Source organism: Sturnira hondurensis, unplaced genomic scaffold, assembly GCF_014824575.4.
Source record: "Sturnira hondurensis isolate 20B ecotype Veracruz unplaced genomic scaffold, ASM1482457v3 Scaffold0008380, whole genome shotgun sequence".
Classification (NCBI taxonomy): domain Eukaryota; kingdom Metazoa; phylum Chordata; class Mammalia; order Chiroptera; family Phyllostomidae; genus Sturnira; species Sturnira hondurensis.
Genome location: NW_028081011.1, coordinates 3,608,616 through 3,630,532, shown reverse-complemented (window position 1 = coordinate 3,630,532; position 21,917 = coordinate 3,608,616). Strand labels below are relative to the sequence as shown.

The 21,917-nt window shown below is 52.7% G+C and overlaps 1 protein-coding gene across 1 annotated transcript in view; it reads left to right on the top strand.

Annotated features, from left to right (window-relative positions):
- ZAN (zonadhesin) overlaps nt 1-21,247 on the top strand; it is a 31,850-nt gene extending 10,603 nt beyond the window's left edge. Inside the window, 32 exon segments of the mRNA XM_037054727.1 lie at nt 1,540-1,681; nt 1,854-1,970; nt 2,464-2,588; nt 2,815-2,960; nt 3,624-3,767; nt 4,125-4,232; nt 4,355-4,524; nt 5,223-5,425; nt 6,829-6,970; nt 7,262-7,509; nt 7,749-7,929; nt 8,225-8,336; nt 8,653-8,747; nt 9,053-9,229; nt 10,039-10,247; nt 10,469-10,613; nt 11,023-11,270; nt 11,364-11,528; nt 11,726-11,850; nt 12,191-12,489; nt 15,209-15,420; nt 15,916-16,057; nt 16,427-16,674; nt 17,129-17,258; nt 17,454-17,625; nt 17,907-17,954; nt 17,956-18,081; nt 18,310-18,449; nt 18,894-19,093; nt 19,182-19,320; nt 19,769-19,909; nt 20,746-21,247. Coding sequence (XP_036910622.1) covers nt 1,540-1,681; nt 1,854-1,970; nt 2,464-2,588; nt 2,815-2,960; nt 3,624-3,767; nt 4,125-4,232; nt 4,355-4,524; nt 5,223-5,425; nt 6,829-6,970; nt 7,262-7,509; nt 7,749-7,929; nt 8,225-8,336; nt 8,653-8,747; nt 9,053-9,229; nt 10,039-10,247; nt 10,469-10,613; nt 11,023-11,270; nt 11,364-11,528; nt 11,726-11,850; nt 12,191-12,489; nt 15,209-15,420; nt 15,916-16,057; nt 16,427-16,674; nt 17,129-17,258; nt 17,454-17,625; nt 17,907-17,954; nt 17,956-18,081; nt 18,310-18,449; nt 18,894-19,093; nt 19,182-19,320; nt 19,769-19,909; nt 20,746-20,849 — 5,103 coding nt within the window. The 3' untranslated portion in view covers nt 20,850-21,247.
- Nucleotides 21,248-21,917: the final 670 nt, after the last annotated feature.

Genomic DNA, 21,917 nt, shown 5'->3' with positions numbered 1-21,917 from the left:
CAATACTGCTCAATCCTGAATATTTTCATTTCAACATGGAATCAGTTGTTATTACTAAAATTGTTCCTATTTCTCTTTTTTCCATACTAATAGTCTTTAAACACCCAGTGTACATTTTATGCTTACAGCATATCTGAATTTGCACCAGCCGCATTTCAAGAGCTCAGTGGGTGCTGTGGCTGGTGGCCACTGTGTTGAACAGAGTCACCCTAGAGTCAGACCAATCTGAGCCTGAATCTCGGCCACAGCACTTTGCTGGGTCGCCTTGGGCAAGGTTCTGTACCTCCTCAGATCTGTTTCCATATCTCTAAAGTGTTCACAATAAGACTTTCTACTTCATCAGATGGCTGTGTGATAAAATTAGATCCTGACACAGACCAATTACTTATAAATGTTAATTATTATTATGAGCAAATTGTGATAACTATCATTTGCAGCCTACTAATTAACAGAACATTCAGCTATTTATTAGTGAACAGTGCCTCTGCTCAGCTCCAGATATTCTTCCTTGCGGTTGTCTCTTTGGGGGCTACTCCCTCCCTACTCCCCCTCTCTTACCCAGCCTCCTGGGTGTCCTTGCGTCAGTGTTAGGATTAGCTTCCGCTGTAGCCTGGCTAGAAAGATCTACCATAGCTGTCAGCATCAGGCATCTCTTCACCGCCCTGGGAGACATGCATTAACTTATTATAGATTCACTTTTGCATCCAAAAATGTTTATTGAGTACTCTGAACCCTCGTGGCATTGGGGCCTCCATGAAAACAGCATGGTCCTTGCTGTCCTAATACAGTTGGATTCTTTGAGACACACTGGATCTTGGTTCACTCTTTCATTCAGCAAATATTTATTGAGTGAGAGCTCTCTGCTAGGCACTGTGCTATGTGTTAGGGCTAAGGTAGTGAATAAAGATACTCATGGTCCCCTGGCTCATGTAGCTCAGTGGATTGAGCATGGACCTGTGAAACAAAGGGTCACTGGTTTGATTCCCAGTCCGGGCACATGCCTGGGTTGCAGGCCAGGTCCCCAGCAGGGGACACATGAGAGGCAACCACACATCGATGTTTTGCTCCCACTCTTTCTCCTTTCCTTCCCCTCTCTCTAAAACTAAAGAAATAAAAATATTTTTTAAAAAAGATATTTATGGTTCCTCACAGGGGGATTATAATAAAATAATCCCAAAAATAAATATAAAAGTGCAATTGTGGTACTTCCTGGGAAGAAAAAGGTACCCAGAGCTATGAGGATGACCCCTAGCTAGGGAGGTCTGGAAAGTCTTCCTAAGAAAGTAGTGTTCCTTGACCTGAACTTGTTGGTTGCCTAGGAATAATTTAAAAAGAAGGGAGAAGGAAGAGCATTACAGGATGAGAGAACAGCATGTGAAAATGTCCTGTGGTGGGCAGGAACATCTAGTAGGGAGTGGGAAGAGAAAAATATGAGCAAGTTTAGGGCAGGGGCAGTGGAAGAGAAGGGGGCTGTAGCATGGGATGGCAGGATCACTCAAGAGTTATGTAGTGTTGTGACCCCCAATTCCTTGCTCCCAGCCCGGGGCAGAGTGGTTTGGCCCCAACTGCACAGAACGTTGTCGCTGCAAGCCTGGCAGTCAGGTGGAGTGCCTGAGCTCTCAGTGTGGGACACACACGGTGTGCCAGTTGGAGAACAACCAGTACAAATGTCACCCCCATGGTAAGACCCTCCCCTTATTCTGTCCCCACCTCCCCGCCTTTCAGAGTAGGTATGACACCAAGGTTCCAATCCATCCCCTGATAAGAGAGGCTGGGGTGTGTAATTGGCTGGGTGAGGTGGCTGTCTGGCCTGGCAAACCCTCTTCCAGTGGACCCCTTTCTTCTCTTGGCAGGCACTGCCACCTGCTTTGTCTATGGAGATCCTCATTATCTCACCTTTGACGGGAGGCACTTTAGCTTCATGGGCAAATGCACCTACATCTTGGCCCAATCTTGTGGCAACTCAACAGGTAGGGTCCTGGTGGTGCCCCCGTGGCCTGGGTGAGGGGTCTGACAGAACAGATGGGCATGGGAGCAAACAAAAAAGGCAAGAAAGTTAGACTTGACATGTTCAGCCCAGAAGCAGGACTTTCTCAAGACCAGGCTACTGGGGAAATTGCATCTTAAGTCACTTTTCTTTATCAGTTGCTTCCTTGGCCAGCTTTTATTAAGAGGCTCACCTCCCATAGTGGCAATAAAGAGACAAGAGAAGTAGCACAAACATCTACCCCGGAGGACATCCCAGTCCTGAGGGGAGATGGATTGGCAGCATGCCACTTCAGACTATTCTGGAAGAGGCAGGTGGTCACGCCCCACTCACATGTGGGTCTGGGCTTCCCTCTGGAACTGCAGCTGGCATCTCTGTGGCATCAAGGTGCCAGGCATGGGTGCTTCCCTCAGTGGGTGCTCAGAAATGCTTGTTGAGTGAGTCCCCGGGGGCTCTTCACTCTTCTCCCCAAATAGAGCCCTTCTTCAGGGTGGTGGTGAAGAATAAGGAACGAATACAGGAAGGCACGTCTTGCCTGAGCGAAGTCTACGTGACGCTGCCTCAGACCACCATCACCCTGCTCAAGAACAGGCGCACGCTGGTGAGTCCATTTTTTATTCAGCTCTGCTGGGGCCGCCTGTGGGCTGCTGTAGCCTTCTCCCGGCCAGTTCCTGCAGCCCCAAGCCCCTCCTAGGGATTGGCTCCAGAGCACTCCAAGGGAAGAGGTCTTTCGGTTTGCTGAAGAGGGTGGATATTAGCATCTTCTGGGGGGCCTTCTGACCCTCAGATCCATCTCTTGGTTTCTTTCTTTGGCCCCACTTTTCCAGGTTGGGGATCAAGAAGTCACCCTCCCAGCCATACCTTTTAAAGGCATCTTCCTGGCTCCAAGTGGGCGATTTGTGGAGCTGCAGACTGCTTTTGGTTTGCGGGTGAGATGGGATGGTGACCAGCAGCTGCTTATGAATGTGCCCAGGTGAGGCGGCTGCCACTTCTCCTGCTCTGCCCCTCCCTCTCCCAGGACATGCAATCCTCTTAGCTTCATAGATCAGGCGAGCGCGTTTAGGATGCTACAGCTGCAGACCAATCCTCTTTTGCTTCCGTTCCAGAGATAATCCCCAGTCTAGGTAGGAAGCACCTAGTTCGACTGGCAGGCCTCCCCTTTAGATGGGGGGACAGGAGGAAAGGGTTTCAAGGCTGTGGATAATAGCAGGATATACTTACAATGCTTTGGGAATGTGCTAGAAGGAGTCACTAATGGGCTGTGGGAGCTTTCAGAAGAGTGGTCACTTCATCTCAGTCTTCGAGGAAGAACGGTTCATAAGGAAACTACAGCTTTATAGAAATAGTGAACAGCAAATTCCAGAAAGAACTGGAATGTCTTAGGGCCAGTGAAAGGTTTGTCATGGCTGGAAGGTGAGCGAGAGCAGAAGAAAGACAGGAGGGCAGACCGTAAGGACAGCTCCAGGCAGGGGGCTGTGAGGTCCTTGTGTGCCTGGCACCTGGCACGGAGCCCTTGATCTGCGTCTGCCCCTCTTACTTCCCTGCTCATCTCACTCATCTCGCTCCGCTCTGGTCCCTCAGATGACTAAGGCCCCTTCTTTCCATCAATGCCACCTCCTCGCCCTGCCCCTTGCAGCACCTACTACAGCAAAGTCTGTGGTCTCTGTGGCAACTATGACGGTGACAAGAGCAACGACAACCAGATGCCTGATGGTAGGCCAGCGCGGGATGAGGACGAGCTAGCCACCAGCTGGCAGGCCACGGAGGATGTGAACAAGGAGTGAGGATGTCCCCTGCTCTGTCACTGCCCTTCTGCTCCTTCACCCCTTTTAAGAATCAAACACCCTGCCTGGCATCATCCCTATTCTCCTCTCTCTTCCTTTACACACCCCCACTTCTGTCCCAGCCCTGTCTGTGAACTCATTACCAACAGGCTCTTCCCTACCATCAATGATCCTCAGGCAATCGTGAGGAGACCCCCCTCTTGCTTGTCCACCTCAGGTTTTCCTTTCTCCTTTAGGGCTTGTTGTTCGAATGTTCTCCACTAGGGGTTGCTGAGAGCCAGGAGACTGCTAGGGTAGGGGCCAAAAAGAGGCCAGACTTGACCCTTAGGACATTTGGGGTGGATCTCTTCTAGGTGCCAGAAGAACAAGGCGAATCCCCCATCTTGTAACTCAACCTTGCAGAACACTCTATCAGGGCCAGAGTTCTGTGGACGGCTCGTGGTCTTCCATGGAGCCTTTGAGTATGAAATGAGGCAGGATGGGTGTGGGGGAGACAGTGGGGCTTGGCACCTGGAGTCCTCTGAGGCAGGGTGCTCTGCCCTCTCTGTCCCCTCAGATCCTCTGACCTGGCCTCTCTCCACAGGACATGCCTACCTCACCTCATGGCTTCTGTCTTCCTCAACAACTGTGTGCTTGACATGTGTAACTTCCAGGGGCTACAGCAGATGCTGTGTGTTCACATGGCAGCCTTGACTGCGAGCTGCCAGGATGCTGGCTATGGGGTGAAGCCCTGGAGAGAACCCCAGTTCTGCCGTGAGTTGCCCCAAGGAGCAGGGTGGGGAGGGTGCTTCCTTCAGATGCATATGAGAGCAGAGGGCTAGCATCTAAGAGAGTTAGCCCAGGTTTGGGGGGGCCTGATGGAACCCTTTCCCTTCCACTCATGGACAGGGAAATCTGCAGATGTCAGAAACATCCCCTGAGAAAATCAGTCACTTGTAAACTCAGCCTATCTCCCCAGCTGCCTGAGGCTATGCAGACAAGGCCAGGGCCTGCCCGGGTTGCCTGATACACCCATGAAATACAGACTTGTGGCTGGGAGGTTGCACCATCACTGACTCCAGCTGCTAAGTATGGCCCAGTCCTCTGGGGAGCCTGCTTTAGGGCAGGGCCATGCCCTTGACTGAGGCCACATGGGTGCTTCCCCAAAGTTTCTTCCACCTTGACCGTATAGCTTGGGCATGTGTACATAGCAGCACTGTTGGGGTTCTTGGATCAGTCCACTCCCATGGACCTGCCTCTTGGTAGCTCCCTACAGGCCTCTCCTCCAGGCCCAGAGTAGAAGCTGAGCTCTTCAGTCATGCTTCTACCAATCCTTCTCTTCTTCTCAACATGGGACAGAAGCCTCTAGCTGAGACCTTCTGAACTCTGGGCTATGAACTAGCTGCGGACCTTCTTTCTCTTGTCCTCAGCCTGCCACACATGCTTCTCACCTGTGCTTCTCCCTCCCCCAGCTCTGGACTGCCCACCCAACAGCAAGTACACCATGTGTGCCAACATGTGCCCTGACACCTGCCATTCAAGTTTCTCTGGCATGTCCTGCCTGGGCCGATGTGTGGAGGGCTGTGAGTGCAACCCTGGCTTCGTCCTCAGCGGTCTCCAGTGCGTCCCCCGATCCCAGTGTGGGTGCATTGACTCCACCGGCCGCTACTTCATGGTGAGCCGCTGGGGCTGGGCCTCTTAGCCATGCAGCTAGAAAACCCTCCTCCAGGATCTGAAGTGTGCAGCAAGAGAGAAGGAGGTGCGGCAGAGCCTGTAGGGCTAGGATTAGGGAAATTCTGGCCTGGGCCTTATTCCCCTTTTTCTTTCTTCAGCTCTACCAATTTTTATGCAGACAGGGATGGGATCATAGCAGTTATTGCTAACACTACCTGGCAGAACCTGAGACCCCTGTTTCTCTTCCCTCCCATCTTCTCTGCCCCTATGTCCCTGAGTCATTTTCTTTTTTTTAAATATTTTATTTATTTATCTTTAGAGGGGAAGGGAAGGAGAGAGGGAGAGAAATATCAATGTATGGTTGCCTCTGCCGAGGACACACAATGTATCGTGGGTCCGCTGCCGGGAACTGGCCGGGAACTGGCCTGCAACCCAGGCATGTGCCCTGACTGGGAATCGAACCGCAATCCTCTGGTTCACAGGTGCGTGCTCAATCCACTGAGCTACACCAGCCAGGGCCTGAGTCATTTTCTTTATCCTGGTCTCCCCTGAACTCTTTCCAAACACCACCTTCTCTCCCACCAAGGCCCTTCCTCTGCTGAAGGACTTCGGTTCCATCCTGGCCCCAGCTTCACTGTTTTCTCAGAGGCAGTATTTGGAGCGACTCTCATCCATGTCACTTCTCTCTTCTTTCTTTCCTTGTTCCTCACCCAAGTCCTAGAAACACCGATGTCTGTCAAAGCCATCTTCCACCTGAGGTCCTCTTGAGTCTTCCCCCAGCCCCCATTCCAGGCCCTCTGAGGACTTTCTGTCCATTCCTTGCTCTATCATCAATTCCACCTTCTTGTAAGCCCCTTTCACCTGCTCTCAGGCACCCAGCCATCCATACCTTTTGGAATTCTTCACCTCCTTTGAGGCCCTGCTGAAATGCTGCCTCCTCCTTGAAGCCTTCCTGATAGGCAAAGTCAGAAAGCAGACCTGTAAACTTTTGTAGCAAGCACTTACTGTCTGTGTTGATGTCAGGACACTCACTGGGCACCCTGCTTGTTGCGTGTCTTCTTCGGGTGCCTATTGTGTTGGGGCATGTGATCTATCAGTTTACTTGTTTGCTGCCCCACTCTGCATCATGAGTTCTTTTAGGGCAGGGACATCATCCATCCAGTTCATTACTGAATTCCCAATAACTGGCACCAGGCATATATAAATTCTATTGAAATAGTGAAGGAACAAACAGATGATGGAATGATTGAATAAATGAGTGAATGCCAGACTTTTGCAACTAATCCTGGAGCTTTGGGAAGACAGAAATTCTTTCTCAGTGAGCAAGCCAATGATCTGAATAGCTGTGGGCTAACTGTCAGATCTTGGAATGACATCTTTTTCTTCCTTCCCTTCCTCTTCCAGGTACAGCAGAAGTGGTTCAAAGAAGGCTGCAGAGAGCTCTGTATCTGTGAGAGCAACAACAAAGTTCGCTGTGTGCTCTGGAGGTGCCAGGCCCAGGAAGTCTGTGGTCAGCAGGATGGCATCTATGGCTGCCATGCTCAGGGTAAGCAGTCAGGTGGAAGGTGAGTGGGGGCGCTGCCCATGCAGCCTCACGTAAGGGCATGGCCTTGCCCTAAAGTGGGCTCCTCAGAGAGCTGGAGCATATCCAGGGCTGGAGGGCACAACCAGAGCATTGCCTTCAAGGACCCAGAGAGTGAGGTTGGGTCAGTCCCTGCTCTTAACATCTCTAAGCCAAGCTGACCACCTGATGAGCCCTGGGGACCACCCCAGGGTGGACTCATCAGATGGCACCTCCAGGTCAGTGCGCCTCCAAACCCCATCTCCTCCTTTGCAGGGTCTGCCACCTGCACTGTCTCGGGGGATCCCCACTACCAGACCTTTGATGGAGCTCTGCACCACTTCATGGGCACCTGCAGCTACACCCTGACCCACCCTTGCTGGTCATGGTCCTTGGACACCTACTTTACCGTGAGCACCACCAACGAGTTCCAAGGTGGGAACGTGGAGGTCTCCTATGTGAAAGCCGTCCATGTGAAGGTCTTCAACCTCAGAATCTCATTGATCAAAGGCCACAAGGTTGTGGTGCGTGCCTCTGCCTACCACCCTGGGGCCCCGCACCAGCAGCCTGTGCAGAACCTCTGCTCTGTCCCTCCTTGCCGAAGATCTGCCTGTCTGCCTTCTGAACCCCAGGGGAGTTCCCCGTAGCAGACCTAGCCCCTGTTCCTGAGACATACCCTTTGCCCCCCTCCTGCTCCCTGGCCTTGGTCCTGTTGCCCTAGTTCCAAATGCACTTCCCTTCCATGTCCTCCCTGCCTTTGTAGCTGAATGGTAATCGGGTGGCCCTGCCTGTATGGCCTGCACGAGGTCGGTTAAGCATTAGGCTCAGCGGCTCCTTTATTCTCCTCTACACTGACTTTGGGCTTCAAGTTCGCTATGATGGGAACCACCTGGTCAAAGTGACAGTACCCTCCACCTATGCTGGCCGGCTCTGTGGGCTGTGTGGTGAGTTCCTTGGGCACCTGCTGGCAAAGCCAGGACAACAGGAAGGAGCCTTCCTGGTCCTTGCTCATACACACTCTTAATACACGCGTCCTAAGCGCTGGTCCACCACTTCATGGGTGGGGGGTGTTGGGTATGTGGGTAGGTGTTAAGGGAAGCTCAAAGTAAAGAAAAAGTTAACCTTGGCCTATGGAGTGTGGAGTGACAGGGCTTCTTGAGGGAAGAAAAGTGGTGGTCCTGGGGCTGGGCCTGCTTGCAGGGTACTTCTGTGGCTTCTGTTAACTGCTCCTTTCTCCAGGAAACTACAACAACAACAGCTTAGATGACAATCTGAAACCAGATGAAAGGCCTGCAAGCAACTCCATCCAACTGGGAGTTTCCTGGAAGTCAAAAGAATACTCTGAACCCGGGTGAGCTGGGAACAGGGGGTGCCAGGCATGGGGAGGCGAACCTGGGGAAAAGCTCAGCGGGCCGCCTGCAGGCATCCTCTGTGTGTCCCCAGTCTCTCCGGGACTGGATTTGATCCCCTGCTGCTGATTTCTCCTGTGTTTACTGATCTAAGTCTTTGGAGAACCCTTTTGGGCAGTCTGTACTGAGATCTACCCATCTTCCTTCCTGCTGTATCCTGTCCTTACTTACCTCCCTGCTTTTCTCTCCACTTTCGTTTCCATTTTGGGGAAGCTTCCTCCAACCCTAAATTCCTATCCTTTCCCCCTTTTTGTTTAGCTGCTTCTTCGAGGGTGGCAAGCCTCCTAGATGCCAGGGGAATGAAGTGGAACCCACCTGGAGCAAAAACTGTAATATCCTAATCAACCCTCTGGGTGAGCCTCATCCTCTGCTGGCCCCTTCCCTCCCCCAGGGTGGAGAAAAAGGAGGGGGACTGGTCAGGGAGGGAGGAAGAGTGAGACACGAAATAGACAAAGTCGGGAGAAAGACAGATGGAAATGCAGAGGTAGTGTGTACTTCTTGGGAGCCTGATGGAGAAGCTTTTTTATCTGCATCTCAGGGACTAGGTTCTCAGTAAATACAGGGAATGGATGTTGAATTTGCCCCAAGCAGCTGCCTGGTTCTGCTCCCTTCCCAGGCTTTGGTTCTTCTCTCACACACCTGTGGTTTTATCCTCCAGGACCTTTCTCCCAGTGCCATGAGGTGGTACCCCCACACTCCAGCTTCACCAATTGTGTGCATGGCCAGTGTGGGACCAAGGGTGACGCCCTGACCCTGTGCCGCTCCCTGCAGGCCTATGCATCCCTGTGTGCCCAGGCCGGCCGGGCCCCCGCCTGGCGGAACAGCACCTTCTGCCGTGAGTGACCTGACCGGCACTGCTGAAGTGTGGAGGAGTCTCCCGGACCTTGTCCTCTCCTCCTTTCCCTAAGTTCTGTTCCTAGCTAGGTTCTTCCCTCCTAGGCTGGTCCTCAGCCGCCACAGGGGACCTGCCCTGTTCTCCACTTTCCAGTCTCTCCAAGCCCAGCCCCCACCCTCTGCTTGTCTGGTTGCACTTGGGAGCTGCTCTGGCTGGTTCTCACATCATCCGAAACGTCTGCGCTCCTTTGGTGCCTGCATCTTTCCTCTCTTACCTGTTCCCTTTCTTCCTCTGTCCTAGAAACTCTTTTTTTTTTCAATTGTGGTAAAATATATGTAATGTGAAATTGCCCGTTTTAGAGACTTTTAAGCGTCCAGCTCAACAGCATTAAACACGCTCACAATGTCGTGCGACCATCACCACCATTTGCCTCCAGGGCTTTTCCGTTTTCCCAGACAGAAACTCTGTCCCCAGTAAACACTAAATCCCCATTCCTCCCACCCCAGCCCTGGGCACCCACCATTCCCCTCTCTGTCTCTACACATTTGACCAGTCTAGGGACCTCACATGAGCGGACTCACACAGTGTTTGTCTTTCTGCGACTGGCTGGTTTCACTCAGCACAGGGTACTCCAGGTTCACCCATGTTGTAGCATGTGCCAGAATTGCCTTCTTTTTAAGGCTGAATCATATTCCATGGTATGGATTGACCCCATTTTCTTTATTCACACATCTGATACACATTCTTCAATCCTCAAGGTCGGGGAGCTGGAAATCACTCAGCCCTTCCTAACACTAGTTTCTTCTTAGCTCTCAAGTGCCCACCTGGCAGCAGCTACAGCCCCTGTGCCAACCCTTGCCCAGACACCTGCCTCAGCCTGAGCCCCCCACGGGATTGCCCTGCAGCGCTGCCCTGTGTCGAGGGCTGTGAGTGCCAAAAAGGCTACGTCCTGAGTGGAACCTCCTGTGTGCCCCTCAGCCAGTGTGGCTGCACTGACCCAAGGGGCTCCTACTACCCGGTGAGAGGCCAGAGCACAAGGGGTGCCCTGCCCTTCCAAGGTCTGCGAGCTAGGGGGCAGAAAGGGTAGGAAGGCCAGTGCTGGGGGCTGAAGAGCAAGCCGAGAGAGTGCAGTGATGGGGGTCATTGCTGAGTAAAGCTAGCCTCATGCAGAGTTCGGGGTGGTGGAGGCCCAGTCTATCTCTGGCCTCCAAGTCTCTGGTGCATGCCCACACCCTGCAGGTTGGGGACAGCTGGTACACGGACACCACCTGCTCCAGGCTCTGCTCCTGCTCCACCTATAACAACATCTCCTGCCTCAAAACCTCCTGCAAGCCTAGCCAAAAGTGCTGGCCTCTGGATGGACTCATACGCTGCCGGGCTTCAGGTATGAGGCCCCTGAGCCTGCAGGAGACCTCACAGCCACCAAGACAAGCTCTCCCCAATTTCCCTTCATGCTCACCTCACTGCCCTCTGTGGCACTCCGGTCTGTGGCCCTGCTGTACCAAAGAGCTTCTGGTGAGAAAGATGACCACTGCAGTATCTGTCAGGAAGGGCTCCTTGGAATCACTCATGGTTCTCCATAGCGGATGGGCCATTAGAAGTCTCTCCTTGGCAGGATAATACCTGTTCCACCCACAAGCCTCAAACCCGCCAGAGCCTGTGTCTTGATTCTTTTCTATATCTTCCTTCCCTTTGGAAGCCCCCCTCGCCTTCATATCTTTTCCTTGAAGATGGGGAGAATGCCTGTTCTTGATAGAGGGTGCGTGTTCCTCAGCCGCCCCTCTCTCCTGCAGGTATGGGAGTGTGCCGGATCTCAGACACCTCCCATTATGTGAGCTTCGACAGCAGTTACCATGCCATCGGGAGCACCTGCACCTACATCCTGGCGAAAACGTGCCACTTCACCATGGACCTGCCTTTCTTCAAGATCAGTGGCGAGAATGGGAAGAGGGAAAACCAATCCCCTGCTTTGTACCTCCACCAGGTCAACATTAACATCTTTGATTCCCTGATCATCCTGCAAAAGGGCCACCGTGTGCTGGTGAGCTGAGTGGCAGGGGCTGGGACAAAGGAAGCGAGTTCTGGGGAGGCTCTGGTCCTTCTCCCTACTCGTGCGCCCCACCTTCCTCTGCAGATCAATGGCAAGCAGGTCACCCTTCCCTCCACCAACAAGGTCCGGGGTGTCAGCATCTCTGCAAGTGGCATCTACACTGTGCTTAGTGTTTACATTGGGCTGCAAGTCAAGTTTGATGGCAGTGGGTTCTTAGAGATCGAACTCCCTAGAGCCTATTATGGGAAGGTGAGTAAAACATCTGCCTTCTCCTAAGGAATCGGCCCCCCTGCAAGGGGTGGGGCCCTAGACTCAAGAAGCCACTCCTCAGAACAGCAGAGGGGTACTGAGTGCTCCTTTGTCCTTAGAGTGGAAAAGCGGGTGCCAATGAGAAATGCTCTCCTGCCCCCCACCCCAAATCCTGAGACTCCCCTCTGCCCACCCAGGTCTGTGGCATGTGCGGGAACTTCAATGGTGAGGAAGAGGATGACCTCATGATGCCCAATGACGAACTAGCTCAGGATGATACTGAATTTGTGGATAGTTGGCAAGATAAGGAGGCCAACCCAAAGTAATTGTCTCCTTATCTTTCTGCCTTTTCATGGGAACACAAGCTGGCATTCTAGGTCGTGTGGCACACCCAGGTTAGGGAGATCGGAGTGCCTCCTTTATGTACGTGACTTGGCCAGGAATGGCTTCTGGGAACTGGGAGCCTATCTGGGGAAACATAAAAGTCTTCCTTTTTTAGTTTCAAAGCATGAGAGGGAACCAAGGCTGCACGGAAGGTGGTCAGAGCTCAAATCAGCTTCCCAGCGAAGACAAGAGGTGTCTTCAGGGTCATTCGGGCGCGCTGCCTCATTTCCACGGCTGGGGCAGTGGCTGTCCCTATGATGATCCCTTTCCCTTACCAGTTGCCAACGAGATGAGCAGATGAAGACCAAGAGAGAAGATCAGGAGGAGCTAACTGTGAACTGCAGGCCTGATCACCTAGCAAGAGCTCGGGAGCAATGCCAAGTGGCCTTTCAGGCTCCGGCCTGGGCTGAGTGTGCCACCCACGTGGCCCTTAAGCCCTTTCTCCTCCGCTGTGTGCTCAACCTCTGTGAGTTTAGAGGTCTAAACAATGCCCTCTGCGTGTCTCTGCAGGCCTTTGAGGCCGCCTGCCAGGCCCAGGGGCTCAAGCCCCCAATCTGGAGAAACAGCAGTTTCTGCCGTGAGTGTCCCCTACTGCCCCAGATAGCTCCCAAACCCTGCTTCTGTCTGTGGGTCTCTTTAAAATGCTCTGTTTTCCTTTCCGATTATTTCTGACCTATTTCTGACCTCACTGTCTCTGACAGCAGCGCTTACAATAACCTCTTAGCCAGTGCCCTTCCCACCAGGACAGCGCGGGCTGCCTGTCATCTACTTGGCTAACACCGTCTTTCCAAAGGATGTGTGCTCCTGTTACTCCCCTGTATGGCTATTGCCTGCAAGATTCAGTCCAAGCTCTTGTCTGAAATGCACAACAGACTGCGGGCTATCCCAGCCTCTCCTCACTCGCCCCTTTCCTGTGCGCCTACCATCGCCAGCACCAAATGACCCCGTTCTCCACGCAGACATTGCTTTTCCATGCCCATCCCTGCCTTTATACACAGTGCTCCTTGCACCTGGAAAGTTCTCCTCCTGGCAGACTTCTAGGTATCCTTCTGTAGCTCTTTCCCTTAAAATTAAAAAAAAAAAAGTTACCCACCATAATATTCACCCCTTTTAAATTGTACAGTTCACTGGCTTGTAGGATCTTCACAAGATTCTGCAACCATTACCACTATCTAATTCCTGAGCCTTTTACATTTTAAAACAGTCATTAAAATGTTTTTACCATTTTATGCATTCATATGGTTCAACAACTTTAAAACTATGAAGAGTCCCAGTGAAAAGTCTGCCTCCCATCCTGGCCCCACAGGCCCAGTTTCTAGCCTCCGGATCAGAATCAGTCTCTTTCCAAAGGTCTCTTATTGAGGCACATACAAACAAACACAGGTTTGCTTTTCGTAGTTTTTTACAGACAGCGTTCGAGACACAGGATTTCCCACTTTATTTTTTTTTTCACTTGGCAATCTAGCTCGGAGATCCTACCCCATCAGCTATTCTCCTCCGTGGCAGGTAGCCACGCCTCATTTTGTTTTGCGGCTGAGTAATATTCCATTATGATATCCCAATTCATCTCTCATAATTTATTTAACTGGTCTCCCATCAATGGGCTTTCTAGTTGTTTCCATCCTTTTGTCTCCCGTTCCGCCCGGGACAGCCGTTCTTCTTCCTCCCCTCCCTCAGGCCCTGGCACGGACCCCACAGTCACTGAGTCTCTACCCCCCCCACCCCCTTCTCACCCCCAGCTCCGGAACGCCCCACCCACAGCACCTACGCAGCCTGTGTCTCTTCTGCTTACCTTTCTCCGGGGGCCTGGAAGGTAGTGTAAGGACACCAAAGTCCTTTGCACCTGTGAGGAGGGCTGCATTTGTCACCCCGCCACACGCTGCAGTGGATAACCTTACGCAGTCATGATTTTCTATGTGTGCCGCACGTATGCGTAGGGTAAATTCCTAGATGTGGAATTGTTGGGTCAGGGACGCCGCGCATTGTACTTTTGGGGGATGTTGCCAGTTGGCTTTCCTAGGGGTTGAGGAATTTACATTCCCGCCATAAACATATGAGGGTGTCCATTTCCCCACAGCTTCATCAACACAGAGCATTATTACACTTTTGAATTTTTGCCAGTCTGAAAAATAAAAAGAGTCTTCCTTTGCATTTTTTGTGCAGATTGTGCATCCTTTCATATATTTAGGAGCCATATGAATTTCCCTTTTTGTGAACTATCTCTTCATACCCGTCCACCAGCTTTACAGGGGTTGTTGGTCTTTTCAAACTATTTTATAGAAGTTCTTTTATCTGTTAGACAGAGTAGGTTTTTACTAATGCTACAAGTCACAAAAAATTTCCAGTTTTTGTATTTGACTCTTTTCTTGCCATGCAGAAAGAATTAATATATAGTTTGTGCGGTCAAATCTGTTAGTTTGTCTCATGGCTTCTGCATTTTGAGCCATGGTTACAAATGCCTCACCCTCCGAAGTTTAAAAATAATCTGCCCATGCTTTGTCTTAGTATTTTTACGGTTTTATTATATTTCAGAAAAGATTTTGATCTACAGCAATTTATCCTGGTATACAGTACAAGATAGGAATCAATTTTGGCTTTATTTTTTCCCAGCATTACTAAATTACCAGTCTCTCTTTTCCCTCTGAGTGAAATGCCATAATTTATCATGTGCTAAATTCCCATGTGTATTTGGGTTTTTATATGGGCTTTCTCTCCTCTTTCATTGTCCCATCTGTCTTTACTTACTTGTAACAATGTTCCTATCGTTGCCAGTTTAACACGTGTCATACTTTCTGGTAGGGACAGTCACTACCCACTGCTTTTTCCTTTTTACAAAGAAAAGTTTTCTTGGCTCTTCTGGTTTGTTTATATCGTCAACTCCATTTTAATATCATCTTGTCTTATTAGAAAATGTTACAAACATCTTTTTGGTGTGTTTTATTAGGATCATTTAAATGTATAAATTAACTTGGGAAACCTGACATTTCAATAGTGTGGACAGCTGCCCATGAACCCTCCCCTTTGCCCTCAACTACTTTGGCCTAAAGGGCCTGATTTAACTCCTCCAAAAGAGCCAGCAGCTTGTACTTTGTGCCCCTAGGCGTCTCACACACACATGCCCACCACACACTCACTGACCACACACATTAAGGCCCTGCGGGAGCTGCTGGCTGACCTTTGAATCCCAGGCTGGGCTGAAGCAGGAGAGCCGTTTCTGCCTTTCTCCCCCAGCCCTGGCACAGAGGCCCAGCGCACACTCACTAAGTCTTTCTCTTTCCCCCTCTTTCCCTGCCCAGCTCTGGAATGCCCGCCCTACAGCACCTACACGACCTGCATTCCTCCCTGCTTACCTTCCTGCTGGGACCCTGAAGGCCAGTGCAAGGATGCCGAAATGCCCTCCGCCTGCGAGGAAGGCTGCGTTTGTCAGCCTGGCTATGTGCTCAGGGAGCAGCAGTGTGTGCCCAGGGCTGAGTGTGGCTGCCGGGATGCCCAAGGCCGCTTCCTCCCTGTGAGTGGGGATGGAAGTTAGGGTGGGGTCAAGACACCTTGAGGATGGCATTTTCTGCTTTCCTTAGCCTTCACCAGCCTGGAGTGTGAAGGCTGGTGACAGGGCAGGGTGGGCTGCAGCCAGGACTGGGCTGGGAGGGTGTGGTTTGGGTGTGGATCTGAGGAGTCCAAAACCTGGGATGCTGTACAGGGTAGTGGAGGAGCACAGCCTTGGTTTGAATCCTAATGGTGTCCTCAGGGGATTGTGACTCCTCAGTTTCCTCATCTGGACGGTGGGTCCAGTAGTTACCTCCTGAGCAACCTTGGGAACAACTTGTGTAAGACACCAAGAGCAGTGCCTCTAGGGGGTGGTACAGAGACAAGCGTGTGAAGACAAGCTCCTAACTGGCCTGAGCCCAATAAGCCATTCAGACTGCTGGCTTGGGCGGAAGGGGTGAGAGGAAGGAGAACTGGCACTTCCCTCCTCACTCCCTGGGGCTTCCTGTGGCTTCCACAGGCAGGGAAATCCTGGCTGTCCAGAGACTGCACCCAGAACTGCACCTGCAGAGGAGGAGCCATTCAGTGCGGGCCCTTCATCTGCCCCCCGAGCTCCCACTGCCAGCCCAACTCCAATGGCAAGAGCAGATGCATCCCCAACAGTAAGGGAGGCTTGTGGGGAGGTGAAGAGGTGGGGCCAGGGGGCTGTGGCTGGGACACTCTGGAGACGAGAGGCCGAGGTCAGGCATGGGGTGGGCCTGGGTTCTCATCCCAAGTCTCTCCAGCTTTGTGCTTGCTTGCAAGTCATGAGCCTCTCTGGGGTTCAGTCCATGAGGGGCGAAAGAGGAAAGCGGACGAGGAGGTCCTCTCTGGTTTTCAATGGGGCTGGGGGAGAGGAAAGTTGTGGCTCAAGTATCAGGGGAGCTCAGGACTAAGAGGGAGAGTGACGAGAGACAGCAGGGTGGGTGAGGGGTTCTGGGGGCTGGTGTCACGGGGCAGGGTGCCTTCTCAGTGTTGGCCCTTCTTGACAGAGTTGGAACAATGCTCAATTGTTGGAGATCCCCATTACCGCACATTTGATGGCCTCAGATACCACTTCCAGGGCCACATGACCTACACTCTGATCGAGACTGTGGACGTGCTCCCCAGTGGCGTGGCATGCCTGGTCGTGGAAGGACGCAACAAAATGTCCATGCGCCTCAGCCTGATCTTCCTGCATGAAGTCATCGTGATGGTCTATGGCTACACAGTCCAGCTCCAGGCTGAACTGCAGCTTGTGGTAAAACCTGGGCCAGGCCAGGAGGTTCTGGGGAGGCAACCCCGCGCCATGGGAGGCCACCTGGAGCAGGTGGAGCCAGGACTCTGTGTCCCCTGGGAAGTTCCTGACAGTGGCTGCCTGGTTATAGAAGTCAGAGTTAGTGTCACATTCACATCATGGGATTAAGCAAAAGGCTGGAGGGAGACAGGGGACTAGAGAGAAAAGAGAGCCTGCAGCGTGAAGGTGGAACTGGCTGAGGAAGTGCCAATGTTTTTACAAGGAAAGAGCTAGGGCTGCGAAGGCAGCAGATCTCAGGGAGGCCTTTGCCACACAGATGGTGAAGCCTACTGGGGCACATCTCATTCCACGGAATGGAGACAGAAGGGGGCACTGAAATGCACTGAGAGAGGCAGAGCCACAGCAGCAGCGGGGCAGGTTGACTCGACTTCCCACAGCTCCTGTCTTCCTTCTCCAGGTCAACGGCCAGAAGACGGCCACCCCCTACAACCCCGATGAGCATATGCTGGTTACCACTCGGGGACATCGACTGTATCTGATCACTGACTTTGGGCTGGTTGTTAGCTTTGATGGGAGGAACAACGCAGGTATTGGAGGCTGGAGGCCTGAGGGCAGAAGGGGCGTTTCTGAGATGGGGTGGGCAGGACCACATCTTAGACAGAACAAGTATGGTGAGAGGACCCCTGCCTGGGAGTGGGGTGCTGCGCTCCAGTGGAGGCCCCGGGAGGTGTGAGAAAGCAGAGGTGGGCAGTCTTGCTTTGGATGTTCCCTTCCTCCTGCAGCGATCTCCCTGCCCAGCACATACCAGGGGCTTGTGCGTGGCCTGTGCGGGAACTTTGACAAGAACCAAAAGAATGAGTTTATGTTGCCCAATGGCTCGCTCACTCAGAACCTCAGCGACTTCGGCAACAGTTGGGAGGTGGAGATCAAGGGAGGCCTTCCACATTTTTCCAGGTGAGAAGGCTGCAGCTTGGGGCAAGGAGGCCCAGGCCCCAGGGGCCTGAGCAACAAACAGCCCAGTATCTGTCCACATCCACTCACCCCCATATCCTCAGCAGAAGAGAAAACCCACAGGCAAGTGCCTAGACGCACTTGCCAGGTTCCCCTAATCCTGTGGGGGGCACCTGCCATCTGGATCCCAGTCTGTGCCTAGGCCCTCCCCTCGCATTATTAGTCCTTCCTAAATTCAGGAGCCTTTGTGCACCTCCCCTGGCTCTTGGCTCTCTCAGCCCCAGGGCTGTCCAAGAGGAGGAGGAGGAGGGGAGAAGAGAAGTCGGGCTCCGATGCGTCAGAGTGTAGCCCGTAGCACTGGGAGTGCATCAACAGCACCCAGACATGTAGGGTGCTGGTGGACCCCCAGGGCCCCTTTGCTGCCTGTCACCAGACTGTGGCCCCAGAGCCCTTCCAGGAGTGAGTCAGGAGCCCAGGACACTGGGAATTCCTTTTCTCCTGGTCCTGCTGCTCCCAGTCTCTGACTTTCTCTGTTTGTCTCGCTTCTATCTTGGTGGCTTCCATTCCTTGTGACGCCCCCGCCCCACACTGCCTGATGTCTTTATGTTGGGGCTTTCAAGGCCTTTATGCTACAGAGCTGAGTGTTCTCTCCTCCTTCAGCCTCGACTGTCCCTGCTGCTCCCCCAGGAACTGTACGTTTGATCTGTATGTCACCGGGGACCCCAAAGACCAGGAGGAGCTGTGCTGCCAGGTCCTCAGCGGGTATCCCATCACCTGCCAGGAGGCAGGCACTGCCCTGGCCAGCTGGCGGGACCACACCCACTGCGGTGAGGCCCTGACCTTCCCCGCTGCTGGCCCCGGATGCCCCTCAGCCATTTCCACCTTTGCCCAGCCCTTTGCCACCACCACTACCCACACCTGGGGCTTCCCGCCTGGGTTCCCCATTCCTCAGCTCTCAGCATGCCGGCGTCCTCCCAACTATCTCACCACGCCAGCGTCCTCCCAACAGGAGCGCTCCGGCTCTGCCAGGGAAGTGTCATCCCCGCCCTGTCACCCATTTCACTTCTTCTCACCAGTGCCCATCTTTGCTCCTCCCATTCTTTCATGTGCTTTAATGTCACAGATGAAGACACACTCAGAACTGGCCCACTGTCTGGCTTCCTTGCTTATACCGAGCTGTGTCTCGTGGGTGACCTTGCTCCTCTTCCAGCCCGACACATCACTGCACCAGTCCCAGCCTGACCACTCTAACTGTGACTCTGTCCCTTCAGCCTCGGCGTGCCGAGCCAATACCATCTATCAGAGCTGTATGACACCCTGCCACAACTCCTGTTCCAACCTGGCGGCCCCCAGGGACTGCAAGAGCCCCTGGGTGGAAGGCTGTGCCAGCCTCCCAGGCCGCATCTGCAGTGCTGTTCAGAGCCTCCCCCTGGCCCTCTGTGGTTTCACCAACAATGGCATCTACTTCCAGGTCAGGGACATGTGGGAGGCCCTGGGAGGTGGAAGTGTGGAGGGAGGAAAATGGGTCCTTCTTCTCCAGGCCCTTCTTTCCTCTCCAGAGGGATGACAGCTTTGTCACTGAGAATTGCTCTCAGCACCACACCTGTGCCAGCTCAGAGGTCCTGCTGAGTGATCCCCTCAGCTGCAGCACTGGGGGAATCTGCATCCTGGGGACCCTCACCCGTGGCTGCTTCCAAGGTGAGCCCAAACCTCCCCTTGGCTTTAAGCTGCCTCCATACCCTGGGGGTCCTTGAACCAAAGACTGTCCCTCCAGTCCTATGCCTGGAACTCCTCATCCATGCCCAGAAATTTGTGCCATTTAATTCCGCTCCTCTTCACTTAGCCCCTTCCTGCTTTGGGAAGGGCAGAAGTTAAGGATCTGATATGTCCTGCACATATGCTGTCTGCTAGGTACCAGGCACTTAGCATCGCTGAGCACTTGGTAGTAGTATAGTCTCCCCATTTTATAGGTAAAAATAATGGAGTTCAGAGGCGAGCAGTTTCCCCAGAGCCTAGGGCTAGTGAGTGCAGAGCCAGGAATGGAAGCTACTGCTTTATTTCCTGGGATCCTTGCTCCGGGCCCCCTTGCCTGACTCTGGGTGTCCCCCTAGAACCCCCCTCCACCCAATCCCCTTCATCCTTGTAGAAAGCTCATGTCTGCAGAACCCCTACCAGAACCACGGGCACTGTCAGGAGCAGGGAGCCCACTTCCCCTGTGAGTGTGACTTTGATTACAGAGGAGACCTCTGCATGGAACTTTGGGATGTGCAATCCCCAGAAAATCCGGGTAAGAACTTCATCCCAGGTCCTGCATCCTCACAGTTCCTCCCCCACAAACAGCTGTTGCTACCCCATGTATATAACGTTTGCATCTAATAGGCACTGCTATGTATTACAGACATATAACAGAGAGGTAACATACTGCTAATATAATCTATGTTATAGAAAATATAATGTGGTCCCTAGAGATAAGAGGGTGGGGTTCTCAAAGTCCCTGTGCCTTTCTCCTACCCACAGTTCCTGGAATTTCTCTGAACCCCAACTCTCTTCTGAGGTCTATATGCCTCACCCACTGATATTCCCCATCTTGTGTCACTCTAGGCCTCCCTACAACCTTTTATTGTTCTTTGCCATCCAAAACTACAATTCCTTTGAGCCTCTGGCCCAGTGGTTCTCCAGCTTTATCTTACCTAAGATTGGGCCTTGTGGGGTAGGGCTGGGAGGAGCAACTTGTTTAACACACTCCTCTGGGACTCGCCCCTGGAGATTCCGATTAGGTAGGTCTGGAGTGGGCCCAGAAATCTGCATTTTTAACGAGCTCCCAGGTAGCCAAAGGAAGTGACTCCAGGCTTCCTCTGTGAGAAACACTGGCCGATATGATACCCTGGACTCTCAGGATTAACTGGATGAACATTCCCCTAAAAGGCTTATGGGAGTTGTGTCGCCAGAAACAGAAAGGGTCTGGGGTTGAGAGTGCAACATTAACGCCTTAGAACCCCTGGGGCAATATCCTGCTGGAGAACCAGCCACGACCAGAGATTTAGGCGGATGTGGGTGCTTCAGGGTGGCAACCGAAGACCAAAGGGAGTGTCTCCTCCTCCACCCCTTCCCATCCCAATCCAGAGGTGGTGTGCCACTTCGTGGTCCCCCTGTTGGGGATGCTGGTGGCCACGGCAGTTCTAGTGCTGGCAGTGATCAGAAATTGTGTTTTCAAGAGGAGAAGGTGAGTTCTGGAAGGGGGGATGAAGAGGGGCAGCTGGGAGGTGAGTGAACAGAGAGTGGGCACTGATCCCCTCTGCTCCCCACCGTCCATCCCCTAGAGAGAGAATTCGGAGCCAGCACGCGCAGCCTGGCGGACACAGGTGAGAACCACCCCACCACCTGGAACCTGGACCACTGGGAGTCAGGGAGGCCTCTGATACAGGTTTTCTCACTTTCTCCTCAGATTTTGTTCCCGAGCCTGCCTTTAAAGTCACTCAATTTTGAGTTGTTCTTAAAAAGGGAGAGATAAAATAAAGTTATTTATTTGGGGGATGTGAATTTCCACATAATCTTGGTGGAGGAAGGGCCTGTGAGGTGGGTCTTGGGGGGAGAAATAGGAAGGAGACAGGTGTGGGGGGCATAGGGCTCAGTAACCCACAAAATGTCCAGAGAAGGGAAGTCTGAGCAGGTGAGGTCTGTCCCTTAGGCAGAGCCACAGTCTCTGGCCTCTGGGTGCAGAAGAGTCCTCCTCCTCAGAGGGCTTGGCCCCTGAGCTTTCCTACCAGGGGCAGTGAAAAGTGGTCCTGAGGAGTCTGACATTTCTAGCAACGAGATAACTTGCTTAGTAGAAGCTAAGAATGGGAAATGCACTTTTTCCCAAAGGGTGACCTAGCCTGTGCCCTCGAGTGCCCTCCCCACTCCTGCACACATCCCTTTCCCAAAAGGGCCAAAGGATTACTATGGCAACAGAGGGTGGGGTCTGAGGCCTCTTGCTGAGGAGTCTTGAGTCCCATCCTAGGAGTGACACCCGCTCCCCAGCCTGAGGTCAATGGGCTTCCCACCACGCATGTCCTTGTTTGGGGAGGGGGGTGGGACATTCTGCTTGGGCTCAGAGAAGAAAAAAGAAGCTCCCAGTTTGGGGAGGTTGGTCAGGATGTAGGACTCCAGGGGACAGGTGACTTGGGTTTGGGGCACCAAAGGCAGGGTTCTGGAAAGTGTCCTTACTCTGTGCTTACACTCTGAGATGACCAGCTCTGTAGCCACATTCCTTCAAGGAAGCAAGACCTAACCTGGCTGGAGAGAGGGCTCTGGGG